General features: G+C 50.6%; 1 protein-coding gene across 1 annotated transcript in view; it reads left to right on the top strand.

Moving 5' to 3' along the window:
* The window catches only part of KIF11 (kinesin family member 11), a 65,306-nt gene that overhangs the window by 11,342 nt on the left and 27,874 nt on the right, over positions 1–26,090 (top strand). The window contains exons 9-14 of the mRNA XM_069753787.1: positions 252–494; positions 912–1,007; positions 7,714–7,802; positions 8,068–8,155; positions 8,251–8,439; positions 9,140–9,347. Of these exons, the coding sequence (XP_069609888.1) occupies positions 252–494; positions 912–1,007; positions 7,714–7,802; positions 8,068–8,155; positions 8,251–8,439; positions 9,140–9,347 (913 nt within the window). The remainder of the gene's footprint in view (positions 1–251; positions 495–911; positions 1,008–7,713; positions 7,803–8,067; positions 8,156–8,250; positions 8,440–9,139; positions 9,348–26,090) is intronic.

Genomic DNA, 26,090 nt, shown 5'->3' with positions numbered 1-26,090 from the left:
TAGATTTTTATATTTAAGTTTACATACCCCTGCTACTGCTCTGGTGGTCCCACCCTGGACCAGAAGTGATGACGTTCTGTACAATTGGTCACCTGACCCTTTCACCAATCGGTGACCTTAGAGGTGGCCGAGACTTCACCACTTTCTGTTCTGGCAGAGACCATCAGTCTCATTCCCATCACTGCTGTGCTCTTGTGTCTGAACTTTGTGTCCCTAGCACCAGTTACCATTTACTTCTCGTTCCCCCGTAGGTGGATTTGGCTGGAAGTGAGAACATCGGTCGCTCCGGAGCTGTAGACAAGAGGGCTCGTGAAGCTGGGAACATCAACCAGTCTCTTCTGACATTGGGTAGAGTCATCACCGCCCTGGTAGAGAGAGCTCCACACATCCCATACAGGGAGTCTAAGCTCACCCGAATCCTGCAGGACTCTCTAGGAGGAAGGACAAAGACCTCCATTATTGCCACAGTCTCGCCAGCCTCCATTAATTTAGAGGTAACTTATGCTTGGTCTTGGCTCTCTAATTTGATTGCTTGTCCTCTAGAGCCACTCCATATAATAGTAGTGAGAACGGATGTATAGATATGCACGCTCAGCTCTACAGAGTGTACACTCTCTCAATGGGGGAATGCAGGTGCTAGACATCTCTAGTGATGGAATATGTCCCCTAAAAATAAAAGCATCATGCATATTGTTATCCAACATCTGCAGTCCTCTAACAGTCTCCAATATACTGTGTCGGCCATCTGCAGTCTCTCAAATCCTATTAGTGTCCTAGTTGGATGACCTGAGCCAAAATGTCTGTGTCAGCAGGGTTGTAGGATTGTCATCTTTATGCTCATCCACAATTACACTATTGTTTCTTATAAACATAATCGCATGTTTAATTTCATTTTTTTTTCCCACTGATAGGAAACTCTAAGCACTCTGGAATATGCCAACCGGGCAAAGAACATCATGAATAAGCCGGAGGTGAATCAGAAGCTCACCAAGCGGGCGCTGATCAAGGTGATTAACATTTCTGCCAAATATCTCACTTCTAGCTACTGTAAACATAAGGATGAATGACCTCGGGGAGATCAAAACATCCAACACCGCGGAGACACCATCACGTGTTTCTCAACGCAAGCAATAAATAGCTAGGTCTTTCACCAGAAAGGAACAGCCGCGGGAAGGGCAGCATCCAAAAAGGAAAACCACCTATGCCAAAACATGGTATCCAGCTACTGGACTTGGCCTTCACTGGACCCTCCGTCACACATTCCTGAGGCCCAACAGTCCCTGGTTTCTGTCACTTGCTGTGACTGGGGATTCGATGGTCCCCAACTTCTGCCATTTGTATCCGTCTTTTTCTCCTTCGCCTCATTGGGGGACACAGACCGTGGGTGTATGCTGCTGCCAATAGGAGGCTGACACTAAGTGATACAAAAAAAGTTAGCTCCTCCCCTGCAGTATACACCCTCCTGCTGGCTCTCGGCTCCTCCCCTGCAGTATACACCCTCCTGCTGGCTCTCAGCTCCTCCCCTGCAGTATACATCCTCCTGCTGGCTCTCGGCTCCTCCCCTGCAGTATACACCCTCCTGCTGGCTCTCGGCTCCTCCCCTGCAGTATACACCCTCCTGCTGGCTCTCGGCTCCTCCCCTGCAGTATACACCCTCCTGCTGGCTCTCAGCTCCTCCCCTGCAGTATACACCCTCCTGCTGGCTCTCGGCTCCTCCCCTGCAGTATACACTCTCCTGCTGGCTCTCGGCTCCTCCCCTGCAGTATACACCCTCCTGCTGGCTCTCGGCTCCTCCCCTGCAGTATACACCCTCCTGCTGGCTCTCGGCTCCTCCCCTGCAGTATACACCCTCCTGCTGGCTCTCGGCTCCTCCCCTGCAGTATACACCCTCCTGCTGGCTCTCGGCTCCTCCCCTGCAGTATACACCCTCCTGCTGGCTCTCGGCTCCTCCCCTGCAGTATACACCCTCCTGCTGGCTCTCGGCTCCTCCCCTGCAGTATACACCCTCCTGCTGGCTCTCGGCTCCTCCCCTGCAGTATACACCCTCCTGCTGGCTCTCGGCTCCTCCCCTGCAGTATACACCCTCCTGCTGGCTCTCGGCTCCTCCCCTGCAGTATATACCCTCCTGCTGGCTCTCAGCTAACCAGTTCTTGCTTAGTGTCTGTAGGAGGCACATGGGTCTGTTTCAGACCCCAACGTTTTTATTTTATTGTTTAATTTTCTGTAAATTTTTATTTTTTAATTAACGGAGTGAAGGGGGCGACGGTTCCTTTCAAGGTTCTGATCTCCCCCGAACCATCAACAGGCGAGCACAGCGAGTATACCTCCCCGTACCCTCTCCTGCGACGTGGGAAGCCATGCCTGAGCTCACTTCAGGGGCGTCGGTTCCTTCATGGTCCCGATCTCCCCACACCAGCAGCAGGCGACCACATGGAGTGTCGCCTCCATGTATCCTCTCCTGGAGCCAGGCCTAATGCCGGACAACTGGCCCTGTCCACCCAGACTGAACTCCGTGGCTGTACAGAGGCCCCTCTCTATGGCGTCCGAGCAGCCCCCACTGTCCCACCACTGTGAAAGCGGATGGCACAAGGAGGCGGACGGTTCCTCTCCACCTCCCTAACAAACGGATGATGGATTGAGGCTTATCCCTGCACCGTCCACGCTGCACAGAACAGCGCTGAAACCCACATCCGCGGCGGCTCCATGCTGGGACGCGCACCAATGGTGAGTGGATCCATCTTCAGAGGGATATTCACATGCTGACAGGCAGCCTCAGCCACTTCCCTGTGGCCCACCTCTCTGAGGTAACGCTCTGGATGGCTGCAAAAATTTAGCCCCCGGCTTCGGCCGATATGTAGGCCGCATCCTGGAAGTCTTGCCTGGAACGACCTACTGGTGACTTCCGCTGGCTACAAAAATTTAGGCCCCGGCTTAGGCCTATTCAACATCGTGTCTGTGGCTCCGCCCCCCAAATTGGCGCTTCTCGCTCTCTGCGAGATTTTATCAACTCTGCGGCTCCCGGTGGCCATCTTGGTCCACCCGGCCAGCTCACACTGGGGTGACAGTATTTTTGCATTAAAGGGGCACATCGACTCTACATCAGTACCCGGGTAAGGAAGTACCTGGTCTTAAAGGCGCATGACCAGTATTTCCTGGTCTTAAAAGCACATGACCAGTATTCCCTGGTCTTAAATGCATGTGGCCAGGATTCCCAGTCTTAAAGGCGCATGACCAGTATTCTCTGGTCTTAAAGGCGCATGGCCAGTATTCTCTGGTCTTAAAGGCGCATGGCCAGTATTTCCTGGTCTTAAAGGCGCATGGCCAGTATTCTCTGTTCTTAAAGGTGCATGACCAGTATTCCCTGGTCTTAAAGGCGCTTGATCAGTCCGAGGAGCCCTCCACCGCCGACCCCAGCTTTATCCTTTAGTTCCCCTCAGTGGAATTCTTCACTGACCAATCCATGGTTCTCGGACCAAGAGATTGAATCCCTCTGTGTACCCTCTGTGTTTGGAGTGCTCGCAGGACCAATATACATGGTCCCTATCCTACATGGGAGCCGTCGGCTAGCAGGGGCCGTAAGTATTCTAGAAACGTGCAGGCATCTAGAAACATACAGGCATCTAGAAAACGGAAGTTTTTCGTTTTCTGCTCCCTCACCAATGATTTGATGACAACAAGGCTCTGAATATGGATTGGAGCTTGCCAGAGCTTCAGAGACTAAAGTCCCTCGAGAGCATTTGCCATTCAATTCGGATAAGCGATTCACTGGAAAGAAGCCTCTACGTGGGATGCCATGCCTGGCCTGTTTTTTAAAGGCGACGGGTCCTTTAAAGGGCACCGATCTCCCCACACCATCAACAGACGAGCACACGGAGTGTCGTCTCCATGTTTCCTCTTCTGCATCCAGGCCTAACGCCAGACAACCTCCTGTCCACCTGGAGACCTGAACTCTGTGGACATATAGAGGCACCCTTTTTGGCGTACGAGCTCCCCCTTCTGCATCACCACTATTTAGTGGATGATGCAAGAGGGCGGACAATTCCTCTCCACTTCCCTGTTAAGAGGTTGATGGATCGAGGGTTCCTAATTTTTATCTCTGCACCGTGAAAAGATGAGATGGCAAGAGACTATGACCTGCTGGATGCAGCCGCACATTCTGCCATGGGGCAGTTTAACCGGGTAGAATCTCCTGTGGTATACCTACCAGTATCCCTACCTGATGGGTCATCAATTAAAAATACCACGGACTGTCAGATAGCAAATCTGGTTCGTTCCGTCTTGCGGCTTCGGGTCCAGCGCTCTATCCTCCCTAGCGGCTGCATGGATTGCTAGAGCAATGGTCTCCTAGCTGGAGACCTTAACTACCTTGATTCACACCAGCAACAACTGGCCAATCAAATCTTTTGAGCGGGAGACTGACAAAGGATTGTATAAGGATTGTCCAGCACAGTCTAGATCTAAGGGATCTTGGTTCCAAACAGGGGAACGAAAAGTAAGATCGACCCTGGACCTCAAACTTCTAACAACCTTTGACATGGTCCTCCTTCTTTGGATGGAGTCCCTCCGCTCAGCCATTACTTCAACAGAAAAAGGTGCAGTTTCCGGCATCCATCGACATTCGGGTTGCTTGCCCTCTGCAAAAATTCCTTCGCCTTTCCATTCGTCAGCAGCATTTTCAAGTCACAACCTTGTCCTTCGGCCTTGCTTCCGCACCCAGAGTGTTCGCTCGGGTCATGGCGGATGTCATGTTTCTCTTGCACTCTAGAGGCGTGCTCGTCCTGCCTTGTTTGGTCTGTCTAGCCGCCCTTCCAGGACAACGCTAAGTCGTCTATATCTCTTGCGATACCTTCTCTCCTGGGCTGGCAGCTACACTTAGACAAGTTCTCCTCATTTCCAGCCCAGCAGATATCCTTTTTGAGGATGATCCTGCACACTTCTAGAAGGATGGTAATTCTTCCTCGAGACAAGGTCATGGCCCTTCAACAGGGAGCTCGCGCAAGGAGAGTTCTGAGGACTTGATTTCTCACCCCCTCATTTCATTCGATTTGCTAAGAGAGTTCTGAGCAAAAATGGTGACGACAATGGAAACAGTTTCCTTCGCTCCGCTCGTTTTCAGCAAGTCAAACAGACTTTCAGACAATAGTCTCTGAGCTCCTTCTTCATCCAGGGCCTTTCTCCCGGTTCAATGGTTATTAGTAACTTCCAATGCCAGTCTTCTTCTCCCCATCATTGTTCTGGAGATCCAAACGGTAGTTTTACAGCAGGTCCACTGCCTTCTGGCGGGTCTCCCTATACGAATTCAATTGGATAATGCCACGGCGGTGCCTTACGTCAGTCATCTAGCAGGTACCCACGGTCAGGCGCCATGACCGAGGTACCTTACTTTCTCTGATGGGCCGAAGTCTATTATTCGGTGATCTCGGCAGTATATATCCCAGAAGTAGAACTCTGAATGGCAAACAAATTCAGCCGTCAGGGTTCCGCCTCAAGTCAGTGGGAACTTCACCCCGAAGTCTTCCATCAGATCTGTCCTTACTGGAGCTCTCCAGTTGTAGGTGGGATGACATCCAGACTGAAGGCCAATGTACTCGAGTTCGTGGTTCCGCCTCGAGATCCAAGAGCCATCGCTCTCCATGCTCTGGTTCTGCCATGGTACCAGTTTCCATAACTCTCCTTCCACTGCTTCCGAAAGCCTTTCGGAAGCAGAAAGGGGCCCCAGTGATCCTCAGAGATCCGCACTGACCACGTCCGTTAATTTTTTTGTTTGCGGAGCTAGTATCTTCTCGCCTTATCGCAGCACAACCGCAAGTAGGGACTTTCTCACAGGGAGTTTTCACACGTAGTTCTTCCCTATCGCATACTGTTAGATCATTGGGACCTTATTATTCCTAGGAGCCTTACAGTAGGCTCCTTTTTCATCGGGCAGACTTTACTATCAGGGAAAGTCGTCCCGTTCTCCTCTGCGATATTTTCACTCTGACGAGTCTTCGGAGCTAGCTTCTCTGCTTTTTCAGACTTTTTTCCCTTATTTCCTTCGAGGCAAGGTTGTCCTCAGGCCATCTCCATCCCTTGTTACCAAGGTGGTACTGTATTACCACTGTTATGAGGGCATAGTTCTTCCCTCATCTCTTTTGGCTCCAGTCCACAAAATGGAATAAGATCCCCCATATTCTGGACGAAGTGAGTGCTCTGAGTAGGTACGTCTTGAGGACGGCGTCCTTCTGAAGGTTGGATGTTTTATTTGGGCTTCCTGACGGTAGAGGAAGGCTTCCTGACATTTTCAGGAAGGGTTTAGCCGTTTCATCGACCATGATAACATGGTGAATTCTTTTCACCATCCAGGAGTCCTTCCGTGCTAGATGTCAGCCTATCTCCCTGTCTATCAAGGGTTCTAGGCACCAGGCGTCAGCAAGGCACGCCTGCAAGCTTGCGGATTCGTCCAGTCCGCATGCATTCTTGAAGCACTATAATTCCCACACTTCCACAGATGTGAGTCTGGGCAGGCGGACTCTGGAGGCCGCGGTGGCGCACTTGTAAGTAGCGGTTACACAGGGCCTGATCTATTGTTGTCCCCACCCAGGGACTGCTTTGGGACGTCCCACGGTCTGTGTCCCCCAATGAGGCGAAGGAGAAATAGGGATTTTTGTGTACTCACCGTAAAATCCTTTTCTCCGAGCCATTCATTGGGGGACACAGCTCCCACCCTGTTATTAGCTTATGATTGTTTTTTATAATCTGACATGCTATACTCTCATATATAATATGACTTGCAATACGCTCATATTGTTATTGATCTCCTACTGCTTTTGCACCGAACTGGTTAGCTGAGAGCCAGCAGGAGGGTGTATACTGCAGGGGAGGAGCTAACGTTTTTTGTATCACTTAGTGTCAGCCTCCTATTGGCAGCAGCATACACCCCACAGTCTGTGTCCCCCAATGAATGGCTCGGAGAAATGGATTTTACGGTGAGTACACAAAAATCCCTATTTTTTTTTTTTTTTTTTCTGCTTTTAGTTCTGAACAGAAAAGAGGAAAATCGAACATGAATGTGGAAAATGTCTTGGATGAATGACACTTTGGTGTTGGATGGAGGATGTGCACATTGGTTCACAGGACCCGGTTCATTGGCCGTGTCAGTGATCCGTGGCTGCTGGACATGAGCCTTGAGAACCGCCTCTTGCCTAGTGGCTTCCCTCAATACTCTTGTGATTAGCTGGCCTGGCGCAAAAACATTGTTGCGGTGTGAAATACGTGACATTGTACGGGGCAGGTAGTCAAAAGATTTGCTGATTCAATCCGGTAAGAGGCGATTATCTGGACTCCTGTCACTGATGTGACCGATGGACCGGAATCATCGAATGCATTCACAGATCTCTATCATTGGTTAGTGATAAGTTTCAGTTTTGTATGGTCAAACCTAATGGCGGTCGTGCAAAAAATGAGAAGATAAACTTCATGAATTAAATTTATAATAGTAAGGCATTAGTTTGGCTCATTTACGAGTGTGTACAGTGGGATATGCCCACCATTAGGGCGGATCTACAACAATAAATGATCTGATGCTGTGAACCATTCATGTACCACAAACTGTCTAAGGGCAAAAGTCTCACTGCAAATAGAGGAGATTTTTGTTTAAACATATGTAAGCAAATTTTTATTAAAATTTGGTAGAAACTTACGAAGCGTTATAAAAGTTATCCTGATTTCTTATAGGAATACACTGAAGAGATTGAGCGCCTGAAGAGGGACCTGGCTGCAGCCAGAGAGAGGAACGGGGTCTACATGTCCAGTGAGAATTACGAGTAAGTTAGGCTGAACAGGTGAGATTAGAGTAATTAAGGCCGGGACTATACAGTGACAGGTCGTGGGGTCGAAGATCTCTGTATTAATCAAACTTTAGTGCAAGTGAATAGTGATTCACTGCGACCTGCAAGGTACGGCCACGGGCAAGTCTCAAAATATTCATCTGGTTCTCACTTGTTGCGTCTTGCTTGTCACACTGACCCCATTTACCTCCATTATCCCCGTGTGGTCACAGCCTAATCCGTCCATGTTCTCACTGTTCAGGCAGCTTCAGGGAAAAATAGTATGCCAAGAAGAACAGATCACCGAATACACGGAAAAACTCGCCATTCTTGAGGAGGAGCTGAAAAGGGTGAGTTCAGCCTTGGTGTTCTTTACTTTGAGAAACCTAGACGACCCTAAGGCTATTGCCAGTGACAGATATATACCGTATCTCTTTTCTGGCAGGTCACTGAGCTGTTTTCGGAGAATAAGAAGGATCTTGAGGAGTGTAGCACTGTGCTGCAATGTAAGTCTCAGGAACTAGAAGAAACCCAGAAGAATCTCCAGGAATCTAAACTTCAGCTCGCTCAGGAGGAGTTTGTGACATCTGCTTTACATACCACAGAGAAGAGACTTCACCTTACGGCCAATAAGGTAACTCTTCGTTCAATCCATTGCCGCATGCCCGCATACACCCAATCCCTCCTTTAGAGGTGCATTCACCAGTCGGTCAGTGATGGCCTATAATTAGCATATGGCCTGACTACTGGAGGCCTAACTTCTGCGGATCCTCAAGAATGAAGGGGTGTCAGCACTGCTTCCTTTCAGTCTTTTCTCTGCACAAGAGGGGTTCCCGGCCACTGCTGCAGTGCTGCTTTATTAACACACAAAACCTGATTGGTACACAGCACTGAGCACCTTCATTCACATAAATGATTGTTGGAGGTCCTGCTTCTGGCAACCCAACAATCCAAAGTCTTGGCATATCCTAGAGTTATTAAAACACTTACTAAGATGGAAATAACCCTTTAAAGTAAATGTCAAACTTTTTGAATGTGGCCTGTGGAGGTGATTCATGCTGCCCGAGCCATGGGTATTCTCCCTTCCTGGTTCTGATTGACAGGTCTATCTTAGTATCTACGAGAATACGGCTCCCTGCTATAATGAAGCCTTGGACGCGTATTCCTGTCTGTCATCGCTAGTTTTCTTAAGCATATATCCATGTAGAATGATGGTCTACTTGTGTATTAATCATACAGAGGAGATAATCCTCAGACACTTACTATGATATGCTCCTCCTACTTGTCGTCTTTAATTTTTCGGAAAATCCTGACAATTCAAATTCTCCTTCTAGTTGCTGAGCACTGTGACAGAAACCACAAAGGATGTGTCTGGTCTCCACGCCAAGCTGGACCGTAAGGCAGCAGTGGAGCAGCACAACGCCCAGGTCCAGGGGAACTTTGCAGAAGAAATGGATAAAATGTTTGGCAGAATTCAGAAATCTGTAGAGGAGTACAGTGCAAAGCAGAAAGGCAAGCTGGACGTGTATACTGGCTCAATAAGTAAGTGCTTCAATGAAAATTATAATATTGCACGTGTGCTTTATATAAATGTCGTGGAGGACCTTTCACCAGTTTGAGCATGTTAAACTGGCCCCATCATGGAATAGTGGCTGCAGACTTGAGTAAAATGCATTTTCCTTTAATTTCTTCTCCGTATCGGTGATACTGGTTTTTAGCGTTTAGGCTATAATTTGTTTATAGTTCAACTGGGTGTTACCAGAGAGCGGTCTCTGGTGACCTATAATGATCAATCCTAAGCAGGCACTGTCCCGCAGGGGAGGAAAGAAAACGCCATCTGCTGTAACTATACACAGCTGCAGTTATGTATCATTACAAACACTTCTACGTCTCATCTCAAAGTGCTGTCCACTCTCGACCCTCCCTCCCACACTGACTGCAGTGAGATGAGATCTGGAAGTTTTTGTAATAATAAATAACTCTGCTGTAGCTGTATCTCTACACTGTAGCTGCAGAGATCCATAAAGATAGGAGGGTGTTCATTTATTTCTTTCCCCCCTGTGTGTTGCTGCCTGCTTATGATTGGCCAACCACATGCAGGGGAAGAAGTGCTTGGCTCCCAGAGACAAATCTCTGCAATGGACAGGAAGTTAAAGTAAAAACTATTTTACTCAACTCTGCAACCACTATACCATAATGTGGCTAAAACTATTGAATGGCTATCGCTAAAAGAGGTTTTTCTCCTTCGCCTCATTGGGGGACACAGGACCATGGGTTATGCTGCTGTCACTAGGAGGCTGACACTAAGCTGAGACAAAAAAAGGTTAGCTCCTCCCCTGCAGTATACACCCTCGTACTGGCTTCCAGACACCCAGTTTAAGCTTAGTGTCCGTAGGAGGCACACTGATTTTTAATTTCACGAATTTTTTCTTTTTTATCTTTTCCGGACGAAGGGGGCGACGGGTCCTTTCAGGGTCCGATCTCCCCCGAACCAACAACAGGCGAGCACGGGAGTTCTCCTCTCCGTATCCTCTCCTGCGACGTGGGAGCCACTGCCTGAGCTGACATTTTTTGGGCGACGGTTTCTCCCCTAAATGGGCCCCGATCTCCCCTTTTTTATACAGACGAGCACTGGTGTTTTCCTCCAGTACCCTCCTCTGCAGCCAGGCCCTTTTTTATTGCCGGACATATGCCCTGTCCACCAGGTTCTACCCTCGGCTGTACAGTGGCCCTATTCCCCGTGGCGTCCGTGCAGACCACACTGCATCACCAATGTTTCTGTGTGACTCAGGTGGTGGACGGTTCCTCTCCACCCCTCTCTCTAGGGGCTGGTGGATTGAGGCTTCCCAACCCCTGCACCGTCCCAGCTATTCTCCCAAGCGCTAGATTCCTCTCACCTCCACAGGGGTAAGTGTTCCGTGGGGGATGGGGGGGTCTCAGCGGTCCGGAGGGCTCCTCCTCAACCTGGCACATTGGCGGGCTGCAGCGCAGTATGGTGGGCCGAGTCGTCGGCCCTTTGCGGCCGCGCGCCGGGCCGGGGCCGCAAATTTAGTCCCCGGCTTCGGCCTGGCCGCTGGTCGCCGCCGATAGGCTCCGCCCACTGCTGCGCGTCATCGGCGGCGCCGCCCCCGGTCCCTGGCGCTTCTCGCAGCCGCCGAGATCTCCCCCCTGATCTCGGCGGCCATCTTGGTCCTCACAGACACGCCGCAGCTCAGCTCTGCCGCATCTCGGAAGCACAGCGCCCACGTGCAGCTAGTTCCCTGTCTCTGATTTCCCAGCCGGCTTCCCAGGACAGCGGGACACAGGACCGGGGTAAGGAGACATCGTCAGCTTCTCCTCTGCAGCGCCGCCCTCTGCTTCCCAGGCCAATTTATAGCCCCTGTGGCTTTTTGTGCATTAGAGTCATGTCGCAGACTAGATCTAAAAAATCCTCTAAGGTGCATACAACCTTTTTTTCTGCGTGTACCACCTGTCAGGTCCCTCTTCCTAGGCCTCAAAGTTCCCCCCTCTGTTCTGCCTGCGATGCCCCATGTGCCCAGGAGCCCTCCACCGCCACCGACTCTGGCGTACCTAGTCCCCCCCCGTGGGTCGCTTCTCTCTCTCAATCCGTGGATTTTTTAGCCAACGCCATCAAATCCATTCAAAATCCTCCTGGGGAACGAGGTAACCCGTTACAGGCGTTAAGAGATCCCTCCATAGCAGGGGAATCGTCGGTCAGCAGGGGCCGCTCTCTCCATAAAGAGGCTCGGTCTTCCAGAAAACGGATCCGCACTACCTCTCCTGAACGCTCTCCCCGCCGCTCAGAATCTGACAGCTCCCCCTCTCGCTCACCCTCTTTGGGGGCTCACAGCGCTCCCGACTCTGAACATGAGTCTGAGGTATCATTGGACCCGGAGGCTCCGGAGTTCAGAGCTACGGTCGACTCCCTCATTGTAGCAGTCAATCACGCTCTTAAGGTGGAGGATGACGCTAATTCCGCTCCGGAACACGCGGTCTCGTTTACCAGATCCAAACGTTCCCACAAATCCTTTGCCTCACATCCAACCTTTCTGGATATAGTCAGGCGTCACAGGGAGCATCCAGATAAGCGGTTCACGGGTAAAAAGGATCTGCTATCAAAGTATCCCTTCTCAGCGGATCTCGTGAAAGACTGGACGGATCCTCCTTTAGTAGATCCGCCGGTCTCACGCCTAGCTTCCAAAACGCTTCTTTCAGTCCCGGAAGGCGCGTCAATTAAGAGCCCCACCGAACGCCAGATAGACTCGCTAGCTCGTTCGGTGTATGAAGCCTCTGGCTCTTCCCTGTCCCCCTCCTTCGCAGCGGCTTGGGTGTCCAAGGCTATGGTTTCCTGGGCGGATGCTCTAGCGAAATCCATTAACGAACAGGACCTCCCGTCCGAGATGGCGGACCTGGCTAAGCAGTTAGCCATGGCTAGTGATTATGTGATGTTCGCATCCCTCGACGCGGCGAACTGCGCAGCATCCGCAGCTTCCAACGCCATCGCTATTAGAAGGGCTCTTTGGCTCAGAGATTGGCGTGCAGATTCCTCCTCTAAGAAATCTCTGATCTCCCTCCCTTTTCAAAGCGGGCGGCTTTTCGGCGAAAAGCTTGACCAGCTTATTTCCGACGCCACAGGGGGAAAGAGCAAGTTCCTTCCCCAACAGAGGCCCAAGGCAGCCTTCCAGCGCCAGCCTTACTTTCGCTTTCGGCCCTTTCGTACCAGCTCAGCCTGGTCCAATCCTACCGGTCTTCCCAGATCGGACCGATCCGCTCGCACCGACAGAGATGCTCGTCCCTCCTTCAGGCCTATTCCTTCCTGGCGCGGGAAACCTAGACAACCCAGATCCCGAGGGTCCAGACCTCCCAGATTCTCGTCTCAATGACTCGGGAACGGCGCCAGTCGATACCATCAGAGTAGGCGGCCGTCTGCTCCTTTTTCAGCAAGCCTGGCTCTCCGTCGTGCACGACGAATGGGTCAGGGATCTGGTATCGTCAGGTTACAAGATAGAGTTCTCCTCTCCTCCTCCAACTCGGTTCTTCCCCTCTCGTCTTCCCAGCTCGGCAGCTCAGTCTCGCGCCCTTCTTTGCGCCATTCACAGCCTCCGCCAGAGCGGGGTCATTGTCCCGGTCCCGGAACACGAGAGGTTCAAAGGTTTCTACTCAAACCTCTTCGTCGTGCCAAAGAAGGACGGAAAAGTGCGGCCCATTTTGGATCTGAAGCTCCTGAACAAGTGCGTAAGAGTCCGGCACTTCAGGATGGAATCGCTCAGATCGGTCATCTCTTCGATGGAGAGAGGGGAATTTCTAGCCTCGATAGACATCAAGGATGCCTATCTTCACATTCCGATTTTCCCGTCTCATCAGAGGTTCCTCCGCTTTGCCATTCGGGAGGACCACTTCCAGTTCACGGCTTTACCCTTCGGTCTCGCCACGGCGCCCAGGGTATTTACCAAGGTCATGGCGGCTGTCATGGCCATCCTTCATTCTCGAGGAGTCGTCGTGTTTCCTTACTTAGACGATCTCCTCATAAAGGGCCCGTCTTTTCAAGCCTGCGAGTCAAGCGTCCAAATTACCCTGGATTCTCTTTCGCGCCTAGGTTGGTTGATCAACTGGGACAAATCCGCTCCCGTTCCGGCCCGTCGGATCTCCTTTCTGGGAATGATCCTGGACACTTCGAGGGGACTGGTCTTGCTTCCTCGGTCCAAGGCCCAAGCGCTTCAGAAGGGAGCCCGAACGCTCTGTCATCCCCGCCCGCGAACCATTCGGTTCGCCATGAAGATCCTGGGAAAGATGGTTGCCACAATCGAAGCAGTTGCTTTTGCTCAACTCCATCTCCGTCCCTTGCAACAGGCTTTGCTGGACAACTGGGACAGGAGTATCTCATCTCTCGACCACCCTTGCCCCCTGTCCCCGCGGGTCAGACAATCTCTCGTATGGTGGACCCTGGGCCCATCTCTTCTCCAGGGGAAGTCCTTCCTCCCGATCCGCTGGTTAGTGGTAACTACCGACGCCAGTCTTCTTGGCTGGGGGGCGGTGTTCCTCCACCACTCTGCCCAGGGCCGATGGACAGTTCGGGAATCCAAACTTCCCATCAACATCCTGGAGATCCTCGCTATCAGACTTGCTCTGAGTCGCTTTCACACCCTGCTCGCGGGTCACCCAGTACGAGTCCAATCGGACAATGTCACGGCGGTGGCCTACATCAACCACCAGGGGGGTACCCGCAGCAGGGCAGCGATGCAGGAAGTCTCCCTCATCCTTCGTTGGGCCGAAACCAACCACTCCATCATCTCTGCGGTGCACATTCCGGGAGTCGAGAACTGGGCGGCGGACTTCCTGAGCCGCCAGGGCCTCGCCTCGGGGGAGTGGGAACTCCACCCAGAGGTTTTTCTCCAGATCTGTCTTCGCTGGGGGACCCCGGACGTGGATCTGATGGCGTCCAGATTGAACGCCAAAGTCCACAACTTCATTGCTCGATCTCGGGATCCCCAGGCCATAGGAGTGGACGCGCTGATCTCTCCGTGGCATCAATTTCAGCTCCCATACGTGTTTCCTCCCCTTCCCTTGCTGCCGAGGGTGATCCGAAAGATCAAGACGGAGGGAGTTCCAGTCATCCTGGTCGCCCCAGACTGGCCTCGTCGCGCTTGGTACGCGGAGCTCGTTCAGCTCGTAGCCGACGTTCCCTTGCGGTTGCCAGACCGCCCAGACCTGCTTCGCCAAGGACCGATCTACCATCAGAGCTCAGGGGTCCTACGTTTAACGGCGTGGCTGTTGAAACCTGGATTCTAACTCGCGCCGGTTTCTCTCAGCAGGTCATCCCCACCATGTTAAGTGCTCGAAAGGCGTCTTCCGCCTCCATCTACCACCGCGTCTGGAAAACCTTCTTCTCATGGTGCAGGCTCCGGGGTCACCCTCCGCTCGTTTTCTCTATCCCTTGCATCTTGAATTTCCTTCAGTCGGGTCTGGACTCCGGTTTGGCTCTGAGTTCCCTCAAAGGTCAGATCTCAGCGTTATCCGTGCTTTTCCAGCGTAGGATCGCCACCAACCTTCAGGTCAAGACTTTCATTCAGGGAGTCTCCCATGTTGTTCCTCCCTACAGGATGCCTTTAGAGACCTGGGATCTCAATTTGGTCCTGGGGGTTCTCCAGGAACCGCCGTTCGAACCCCTTCAAGACGTTCCGCTCTCTGTCCTCTCTTGGAAGGTTGCCTTCCTGGTAGCGGTGACGTCCATCAGAAGGGTTTCAGAGCTCGCCGCTTTATCCTGCCGGGCTCCTTTCCTTGCTTTTCATCAGGACAAGGTAGTCCTACGTCCTTCTCCGGCGTTTCTTCCGAAGGTGGTCTCATCTTTCCACCTTAATGAGGACATCATTCTTCCCTCCTTTTGCCCGCAGCCCAAACATAGGGTCGAGAAGGCTCTCCATACTCTTGACGTGGTAAGGGCCCTCAGGAGGTACATTTCCAGAACGGCTCACTTCAGAAAATCGGACGCCCTTTTCGTGCTCCCGGAGGGTCACAGAAAGGGTTTGGCTGCGTCTAAATCCACGATAGCCAGATGGATCCGATCTGCTATCCAGGAATCCTATCGGGTCAGGGGCAGTCCTATCCCGGCGGGGATTAGAGCTCACTCCACTCGGTCGATGGGTGCTTCCTGGGCCATCCGGCACCAGGCTACAGCGGAGCAGGTTTGCAAGGCCGCAACGTGGTCCAGCCTGCATACTTTCACAAAGCATTACAATGTTCACATTCACTCCTCTGCGGACGCGGCCCTTGGCAGGCGTATCCTGCAGGCGGCCGTTGCGCATTTGTAGTCAGATGGTACACGGAGTTATTTGGTTGTATTGTTTCCCTCCCAGGGACTGCTTTGGGACGTCCCATGGTCCTGTGTCCCCCAATGAGGCGAAGGAGAAATAGGGATTTTTGTGTGTACTCACCGTAAAATCCTTTTCTCCGAGCCACTCATTGGGGGACACAGCACCCACCCTGGTAGCCTTTCGGCTCGTGACCTTGTTTTTTGATCTTGACTGTTTGTTTGACATGTTATATTCTAATGTTACTTGTTATATTGTTAATATCCTACTGCTTTTGCACTAAACTGGGTGTCTGGAAGCCAGTACGAGGGTGTATACTGCAGGGGAGGAGCTAACCTTTTTTTGTCTCAGCTTAGTGTCAGCCTCCTAGTGACAGCAGCATAACCCATGGTCCTGTGTCCCCCAATGAGTGGCTCGGAGAAAAGGATTTTACGGTGAGTACACACAAAAATCCCTATTTAATGTGGGTTTAAAGTTTTATTTACCCTCCTTTGGTCCATTGTTGAGTCTCCACTGCTGCTTCCTATGTTTGTCTGCAGCGCTGACGTCACATCAGCACCATGGCAGCCAATCGGGGAGCTCAGTCTTTGTCCGAGTAGACGACACAAGACATGCACTTCACTGATTGGCTGCAGTATTGTCGATCTGTCAATGCTTCAGACAATAACACGTGTTTGTTTTTCTTCTTCGCCACATTGGGGGACACAGGACCATGTTATGCTGCTGTCACTAGGAGGCTGACACTAAGTTGAGACCAAAAAGATTTAGCTCCTCTCCTGCTGTATACACCCTCATGCTGGCTTCCAGAGACCCAGTTCAAGCTTGGTGTCCGTAGGAGGCACACTGGATTTAAACCTTTCTATTCCGGACGAAGGGGGCGACGGATTCTTTCATGTTCCGATCTCTCCCTAACCAACAACAGGCGAGCACGGGAGTTTTACCTCTCCGTATCCTCTCCTGCGACGTGGGAAGCCACTGCCTGAGCTGATTTTTGGGGGCGACGGACCCCTTTCAAGGGATCGATCTCTGTTATGGCTGGCAATCAGGCAACACAGCGTGCAGTAATCAGCGCACATACAGAGATCTGACAATAACCAAAAACAATAGGACGAGCTCTGAGACGTGGAATCTCTGTAGACTGCAGTACCTGATCTATCCTCACACAACTATAAGCAGCAGTGGATTGCGCCTATCACTACCTATGCAACTCGGCACTGCCTGAGGAGCTGACTAGCCTGAAGATAGAAATACAAGCCTGACTTACCTCAGAGAAATACCCCAAAGGAATAGGCAGCCCCCCACATATAATGACTGTTAGCAAGATGAAAAGACAAACGTAGGAATGAAATAAGATTCAGCAAAGTGAGGCCCGATATTCTAGACAGAGCGAGGATAGCAAAGAGAACTATGCAGTCTACAAAAAACCCTAAAACGAAAACCACGCAAAGGGGCAAAAAGACCCACCGTGCCGAACTAACAGCACGGCGGTGCACCCCTTTGCTTCTCAGAGCTTCCAGCAAAAGTTAATAGCAAGCTGGACAGAAAAAACAGAAAACAAACTAGAAGCACTTATCTAGCAGAGCAGCAGGCCAAAGGAAAGATGCAGTAGCTCAGATCCAACACTGGAACATTGACAAGGAGCAAGGAAGACAGACTCAGGTGGAGCTAAATAGCAAGGCAGCCAACGAGCTCACCAAAACATCTGAGGGAGGAAGCCCAGAGACTGCAATACCACTTGTGACCACAGAAGTGAATTCAGCCACAGAATTCACAACAGTACCCCCCCCTTGAGGAGGGGTCACCGAACCCTCACCAAAACCCCCAGGCCGACCAGGATGAGCCACATGAAAGGCACGAACAAGATCTGGGGCATGGACATCAGAGGCAAAAACCCAGGAATTATCTTCCTGAGCATAACCCTTCCATTTGACCAGATACTGGAGTTTCCGTCTAGAGACACGAGAATCCAAAATCTTCTCCACAATATACTCCAATTCCCCCTCCACCAAAACAGGGGCAGGAGGCTCCACAGATGGAACCATAGGTGCCACGTATCTCCTCAACAACGACCTATGGAATACATTATGTATGGAAAAGGAGTCTGGGAGGATCAGACGAAAAGACACCGGATTGAGAATCTCAGAAATCCTATACGGACCAATAAAACAAGGTTTAAATTTAGGAGAGGAAACCTTCATAGGAATATGACGAGAAGATAACCAAACCAGATCCCCAACACGAAGTCGGGGTCCCACACGGCGTCTGCGATTAGCGAAAAGCTGAGCCTTCTCCTGGGACAAGGTCAAATTGTCCACTACCTGAGTCCAGATCTGCTGCAACCTGTCCACCACAGAATCCACACCAGGACAGTCCGAAGACTCAACCTGTCCTGAAGAGAAACGAGGATGGAACCCAGAATTGCAGAAAAATGGAGAGACCAAGGTAGCCGAACTGGCCCGATTATTAAGGGCGAACTCAGCCAACGGCAAAAATGACACCCAATCATCCTGGTCAGTGGAAACAAAACATCTCAGATATGTTTCCAAGGTCTGATTGGTTCGTTCGGTCTGGCCATTAGTCTGAGGATGGAAGGCCGAGGAGAAAGATAGGTCAATGCCCATCCTACCACAAAAGGCTCGCCAGAACCTCGAGACAAACTGGGAACCTCTGTCAGAAACAATATTCTCAGGAATGCCATGTAAACGAACCACATGCTGGAAGAACAAAGGCACCAAATCAGAGGAGGAAGGCAATTTAACCAAGGGCACCAGATGGACCATTTTAGAAAAGCGATCACAGACCAGCCAAATGACCGACATTTTTTGAGAAACGGGAAGGTCAGAAATGAAATCCATCGAAATATGTGTCCAAGGCCTCTTCGGGACCGGCAAGGGCAAAAGCAACCCACTGGCACGTGAACAGCAGGGCTTAGCCCTAGCACAAATTCCACAGGACTGCACAAAAGCACGCACATCCCGCGACAGAGATGGCCACCAGAAGGATCTAGCAACCAACTCCCTGGTACCAAAGATTCCTGGATGACCGGCCAGCACCGAACAATAACTTTACTAGTCCACCTATCAGGGACGAACAGTTTCTCGGCCGGACAACGATCAGGTTTATTAGCCTGAAATTTCTGCAACACTCTCCGCAAATCAGGGGAGATGGCAGACACAATGACTCCTTCCTTGAGGATACTCGCCGGCTCAGATAACCCCGGAGAGTCGGGCACAAAACTCCTAGACAGAGCATCCGCCTTCACATTTTTAGAGCCCGGAAGGTATGAAATCACAAAATCAAAACGAGCAAAAAATAACGACCAACGGGCCTGTCTAGGATTCAAGCGCTTGGCAGACTCAAGATAAGTAAGGTTCTTATGATCAGTCAAAACCACCACGCGGTGCTTAGCACCCTCAAGCCAATGACGCCACTCCTCGAATGCCCACTTCATGGCCAGCAACTCTCGGTTGCCCACATCATAATTACGCTCAGCAGCAGAAAATTTCCTGGAAAAGAAAGCACATGGTTTGAACACTGAGCAACCAGAACCTCTCTGTGACAAAACCGCCCCTGCACCAATCTCAGAAGCATCAACCTCGACCTGGAACGGAAGAGAAACATCAGGTTGACACAACACAGGGGCACAGCAAAAACGACGCTTCAACTCCTGAAAAGCTTCCACGGCAGCAGAAGACCAATTAACCAAATCAGCACCCTTCTTGGTCAAATCGGTCAATGGTCTGGCAATGCTAGAAAAATTACAGATGAAGCGACGATAAAAATTAGCAAAGCCCAGGAATTTCTGCAGACTCTTTAGAGATGTCGGCTGAGTCCAATCCTGGATGGCCTGAACCTTAACCGGATCCATCTCGATAGTAGAAGGGGAAAAGATGAACCCCAAAAATGAAACTTTCTGCACACCGAAGAGACACTTTGATCCCTTCACGAACAAGGAATTAGCACGCAGGACCTGAAAAACCATTCTGACTTGCTTCACATGAGACTCCCAATCATCCGAGAAGATCAAAATGTCATCCAAGTAAACAATCAAGAATTTATCCAGATACTCACGGAAAATGTCATGCATAAAAGACTGAAAAACAGATGGAGCATTGGCAAGTCCGAACGGCATCACCAGATACTCAAAATGACCCTCGGGCGTATTAAATGCCGTTTTCCATTCATCTCCCTGCCTGATTCTCACCAGATTATACGCACCACGAAGATCAATCTTAGTAAACCAACTAGCCCCCTTAATCCGAGCAAACAAGTCAGAAATCAATGGCAAGGGATACTGAAACTTAACAGTGATCTTATTAAGAAGGCGGTAATCAATACACGGTCTTAGCGAACCATCCTTCTTGGCTACAAAAAAGAACCCTGCTCCCAATGGTGACGACGATGGGCGAATATGTCCCTTCTCCAGGGACTCCTTCACATAACTGCGCATAGCGGTGTGTTCAGGTACGGACAAATTAAATAAACGACCCTTAGGGAATTTACTACCAGGAATCAAATCGATAGCACAATCACAATTCCTATGCGGAGGTAGGGCATCAGACTTGGACTCTTCAAATACATCCTGAAAGTCCGACAAGAACTCTGGGATGTCAGAAGGAATGGATGACGAAATAGACAAAAATGGAACATCACCATGTACTCCCTGACAACCCCAGCTGGTTACCGACATAGAGTTCCAATCCAATACTGGATTATGGGTTTGTAGCCATGGCAACCCCAACACGACCACATCATGCAAATTATGCAGTACCAGAAAGCGAATAACTTCCTGATGTGCAGGAGCAATGCACATGGTCAGCTGGGCCCAGTACTGAGGCTTATTCTTGGCCAAAGGTGTAGCATCAATTCCTCTCAACGGAATAGGACACCGCAAAGGCTCCAAGAAAAATCCACAACGTTTAGCATAATCCAAATCCATCAGATTCAGGGCAGCGCCTGAATCCACAAACGCCATGACAGAATACGATGACAAAGAGCACATTAAGGTAATGGACAAAAGGAATTTGGACTGTACAGTACCAATAACGGCAGAGCTATCGAACCGCCTAGTGCGTTTAGGACAATTAGAAATAGCATGAGTAGAATCACCACAATAGAAACACAGTCTGTTCAGACGTCTGTGTTCTTGCCGTTCTACTTTAGTCATAGTCCTGTCGCACTGCATAGGCTCAGGTTTACTCTCAGACAATACCGCCAGATGGTGCACAGATTTACGCTCGCGCAAGCGACGACCGATCTGAATGGCCAAGGACATAGACTCATTCAAACCAGCAGGCATAGGAAATCCCACCATTACATCCTTAAGAGCTTCAGAGAGACCCTTTCTGAACAAAGCCGCTAGTGCAGATTCATTCCACAGAGTGAGTACTGACCACTTCCTAAATTTCTGACAATATACTTCTACATCATCCTGACCCTGGCATAAAGCCAGCAGATTTTTCTCAGCCTGATCCACTGAATTAGGCTCATCGTAAAGCAATCCCAGCGTCTGGAAAAATGCATCAACATTACTCAATGCAGAATCTCCTGGTGCAAGAGAAAACGCCCAGTCCTGTGGGTCGCCGCGCAAAAAAGAAATAATAATCAAAACCTGTTGAATAGGATTACCAGAAGAATGAGGTTTCAAGGCCAAAAATAGCTTACAATTATTTCTGAAGCTCAGGAACTTAGTTCTGTCACCAAAAAACAAATCAGGAATCGGAATTCTTGGTTCTAGCATCGATTTCTGATCAATAGTATCTTGAATCTTTTGTACATTTACAACGAGATTATCCATTGAGGAGCACAGAGCCTGAATATCCATGTCCACAGCTGTGTCCTGAAGCACTCTAATGTCTAGGGGAAAAAAAAGACTGAAGACAGAGCTAAGAAAAAAAAATGCTGTCAGGATTTCTTTTTTCCCTCTATTGGGAATCATTGGTCTGGCTCCTTGTACTGTTATGGCTGGCAATCAGGCAACACAGCGTGCAGTAATCAGCGCACATACAGAGATCTGACAATAACCAAAAACAATAGGACGAGCTCTGAGACGTGGAATCTCTGTAGACTGCAGTACCTGATCTATCCTCACACAACTATAAGCAGCAGTGGATTGCGCCTATCACTACCTATGCAACTCGGCACTGCCTGAGGAGCTGACTAGCCTGAAGATAGAAATACAAGCCTGACTCACCTCAGAGAAATACCCCAAAGGAATAGGCAGCCCCCCACATATAATGACTGTTAGCAAGATGAAAAGACAAACGTAGGAATGAAATAAGATTCAGCAAAGTGAGGCCCGATATTCTAGACAGAGCGAGGATAGCAAAGAGAACTATGCAGTCTACAAAAAACCCTAAAACGAAAACCACGCAAAGGGGCAAAAAGACCCACCGTGCCGAACTAACAGCACGGCGGTGCACCCCTTTGCTTCTCAGAGCTTCCAGCAAAAGTTAATAGCAAGCTGGACAGAAAAAACAGAAAACAAACTAGAAGCACTTATCTAGCAGAGCAGCAGGCCAAAGGAAAGATGCAGTAGCTCAGATCCAACACTGGAACATTGACAAGGAGCAAGGAAGACAGACTCAGGTGGAGCTAAATAGCAAGGCAGCCAACGAGCTCACCAAAACATCTGAGGGAGGAAGCCCAGAGACTGCAATACCACTTGTGACCACAGAAGTGAATTCAGCCACAGAATTCACAACAGATCTCTCTCCTCCCCCGCCCCCCCCCCCCCCTCCTTACAGATGAGCACATGGAGTGTCCTCCACGTATCCTCTTCTGCAGCCAGGCCTATTGCCGGACATCTCGCCCTGCCCACCAGGTTTCACCCTCGGCTGTTCAGAAGCACTCTGCATTGTGGCGTCCGTGCAGCCCCCACTGCATCACCACTGAGAAAGCGGATGATGGAAGGAGGCGGACGGTTCCTCTCCACACCCCCTTTTTATGGGGATGGTGGATAGAGGCTTCCCCCATCCCTGCACCGTCCTAATCACCCCAGGCACAGCTCACCTGCAGCAAGCTTCTCTGCGTTCCCCCTCTATTCGGGTAAGTGCCATAATATGTGGGGGGGTCGGTCGTTCCCGCGGTCCGGAGGGCTCCTTCACTTATTTTCAGGGTCTCCCCTAGGCGGCGGCGCTGCGTGCCGGGCCGAGGCCGCAAATTTAGTCCCCGGCTTCGGCCTAGCACAGGCTGCATCCAGATAGGCTCCGCCCCCAGGTCCTGGCGCTTCTCGCTCTCTGCGAGATTACCCTCCCAACCCCCGGCAGCCATCTTTCTCCTCCCTGCATGCTCCAGCTCCTCCACGTGCAGCGCTCTGAACGCCGGCTGTCGCCCCTTCTACACCGCCGCTGCCTCTCTCCCTGCGGGACACAGGACCACGGGTAAGGAGACCACGTTAGGTTCTCCCTTGCAGCGTAGCCCTCGCTTCCATAGCCTGTAGACCCTGAGCACTATCTCTTAAATTAGGGTACACCATGTCCCAGTCTAGGACCAAAAAGGCCACCAAGGTGCATTCTACCTCTTTTACTGCGTGTACCACCTGCCAGGCCCCACTTCCTCGGCCTCAGAGTTCCCCCCACCCCTCTGCTCAGCCTGCGATGTCCCAGATGCCCAGGAGCCCTCCGCCGCCACCGACCCCAGTGTATCTAGTCCCCTCTGAGTGGGTGGTGTCACAGTCCATGGATTCTTTAGCCAAAGCGATCAAATCCCTTCAGGACCCCTCTGGGGAGCGGGGCTCTTTTTCCTGGGTTAAGAGATCCCTCCGTAACAGGGGAATCGTCGGCCAGCAGGGGCCGCTCTCACCGGAAGGAGGCACGGTCATCCAGAAAACGGATCCGCACTACCTCCCCTGAGCACTCACCACGCCAGTCAGCCTCTGGTAGCTCCACTTCTCGCTCACCCTCTCTAGGGGCCCGTAGCGATCACGACTCTGAATATGAGTCTGATGCATCCTCAGACCCGGATGCTCCGGAGTTTAGATCTACTGTCTACTCCCTCATCGAGGCAGTCAGTCATGCACTAAAAGTGGACGATGACCCTAATTCTGCTCCGGACCATTCCGTTTCCTTTACGAGAAACAAGCGTTCCCATAAGACGTTCGCCTCTCACCCAGACTTCCTGGATATAGTCAGGCGACACGGAGCGTCCGGATAAGTGTTTTATGGGCAAAAAGGCCCTGGAATCGAAGTATCCCTTTTCTGCAAATCTTGTTAAAGATTGGATGGAATCTCCACTAGTAGATCCTACGGTTTCACGCTTAGCCACCAAAACTCTTATCCGTTCCTGATGGTGCTTCAATTAAGAATCCCACGGAACGCCAGCTAGATTCCCTAGTTCGCTCAGTGTACGAAGCCTCAGGTTCCTCTCTTATCTCCCTCCTTCGCTGCAGCTTGGGTTGCCAAGGCAATGGTTTACTGGGCAGATGCCCTCGCAAAATCCATTCAGGAACTTCCGTCTGAGTTGGCGGACCTGGCCAAACAAATTGCCATGGCTGGAGATTATGTGATGTATGCGTCTCTCGACGCAGCGGACTGTGCAGCAACTGCGGCTTCGAACGCCATTACCATTAGGAGAACTATCTGGCTCAGAGTGGCGTGCAGATTCCTCCTCAAAAAGTCTGATTTCCCTTCCTTTTCAGAGCAGGCATCTTTTTGGAGAAAAAAGCTAGACCAGCTTATTTCCGATGCTACAGGAAGAGAGAGCAAGTTCCTCCCGCAACACAGGCCCAAAGCTGCTTTTCAGCAAGAACAATATTTTCGCTTTCGGCCCTTTCGCAGTAGCCCATTCTGGTCCAATTCCGCCGCCTCATCCAGATCAGAACGATCCGCACGCTCAGACAGAGACTCTCAACCTTCTTTCAGGCCGAATCAGTCCTGGCGAGGAAAGCCTAGGCAACCCAGAACCAGAGGGTCCAGGCCCACCAGATTCCCTTCGCAATCACTATTCCAGTCTGCTTCTTTTTCAACAAGTCTGGCTTTCCGTCATCCACGACGAATGGGTCAGGGATCTGGTGTCTTCTGGTTACAAAAAAGAATTCTCCGCTACCCCTCCAGCATGGTTTTTTCCTTCTCGTCTCCTGAGTTCGGGAGCTCAGTCTCGCACCCTTCACTGCGCCATCGAATCCCTCCGCCAAAGTGGGGTCATCGTTCCGGAAAACGAGAGATTCAGAGGTTTCTACTCAAACCTCTTCGTCGTCCCAAAAACAGGCGGGACGGTACGTCCCATCTTGGACCTGAAGCTCCTAAACAAATACGTAAAAGTACGGCACTTCAGGATGGAATCTCTCCGGTCGGTCATCTCCTCGATGGGAGAGAGGGGAGTTTCTAGCACCAATCGACATCAAAGATGCTTACCTTATTCAATTATCCCGTATGAAAGGACATTATATCAGAATAGAGGATGTCCAGATAAATTTGAGAAAATATGGGGTAAATGGAACTCCTCATCATACTCTATGATCTATAATACTCTAATATATACGTAAGAAGTGAGGTCTGTGGTTTTGGGGACATTGCTTACAGGGTGAAATTTATAGGGAACTTTCTTTTGGCGGCGTTCTTTTAGTTCTTTTTGTAGTTGAGGTAGTTAAGGTTATATAATAGGATACTTGTGATTGACATGCACTGTTTATTACTTTTGTAATACTACGCATTGTAACGATTCACATTGTATGTCATAATGGATAATGATAGAAACAAATGCAAATGTGTGTATTGTATGATTTATTCTGCAATTAATAAACAAATTTTTTAAAAAAAGATGCTTACCTTCATATCCCAATCTTTCCGCTTCATCAAAGGTTCCTCCGTTTTGCCATCCTAGAGGACCATTTTCATTTCACGGCCCTACCCTTCGGTCTTGCCACGGCACCCAGGGTGTTCACAAAAGTAATGGCGGCTGTCATGGCCATTCTTCATTCTCGAGGTGGTCGTGTTGCCATACTTGGACGACCTCCTCATAAAAGGTCCGTCTTATCAGGCCTGTGAAGCAAGTGTCCGCATTACCTTGGATTCTCTTTAGCGCCTGGGCTGGTTAATCAACTCGGACAAGTCCTCTCCCATTCCTGCCCGACGGATCTCCTTCCTAGGCATGATCCTGGACACATCAAGGGGACTGGTCTTGCTTCCTCGGTCCAAGGCCCAAGAGCTTCAGCAGGGAGTTCGGACGCTCTGTCATTCTCGCCCACGGCCCATCAGATTTGCCATGAAGATCCTGGGAAAGATGGTGGCCGCAATAGAAGCGGTTCCCTTCGCTCAACTCCATCTCTGCCCCTTACAACAGGCTCTGCTGGACAACTGGGACAGGAGTCCCTTATCCCTCGATCGGCCATGCCCTTTGCCCCCACGGATCAGGCAAGCCCTCACATGGTGGACTCTGGGACCATCTCTCCTCCAGGGGAAGTCTTTTCTCCCAAACCGCTGGCTAGTGGTAACTGACGCCAGTCTCCTCGGTTGGGGAGCGGTGTTTCTTCACCACT

This window comes from Ranitomeya imitator, chromosome 2, assembly GCF_032444005.1.
Source record: "Ranitomeya imitator isolate aRanImi1 chromosome 2, aRanImi1.pri, whole genome shotgun sequence".
In the NCBI taxonomy this organism is placed as follows: Eukaryota; Metazoa; Chordata; class Amphibia; order Anura; family Dendrobatidae; genus Ranitomeya; species Ranitomeya imitator.
The sequence above is the reverse complement of the archived record's forward strand: the minus strand, read 5'-3'. Positions and strand labels throughout refer to the sequence as shown.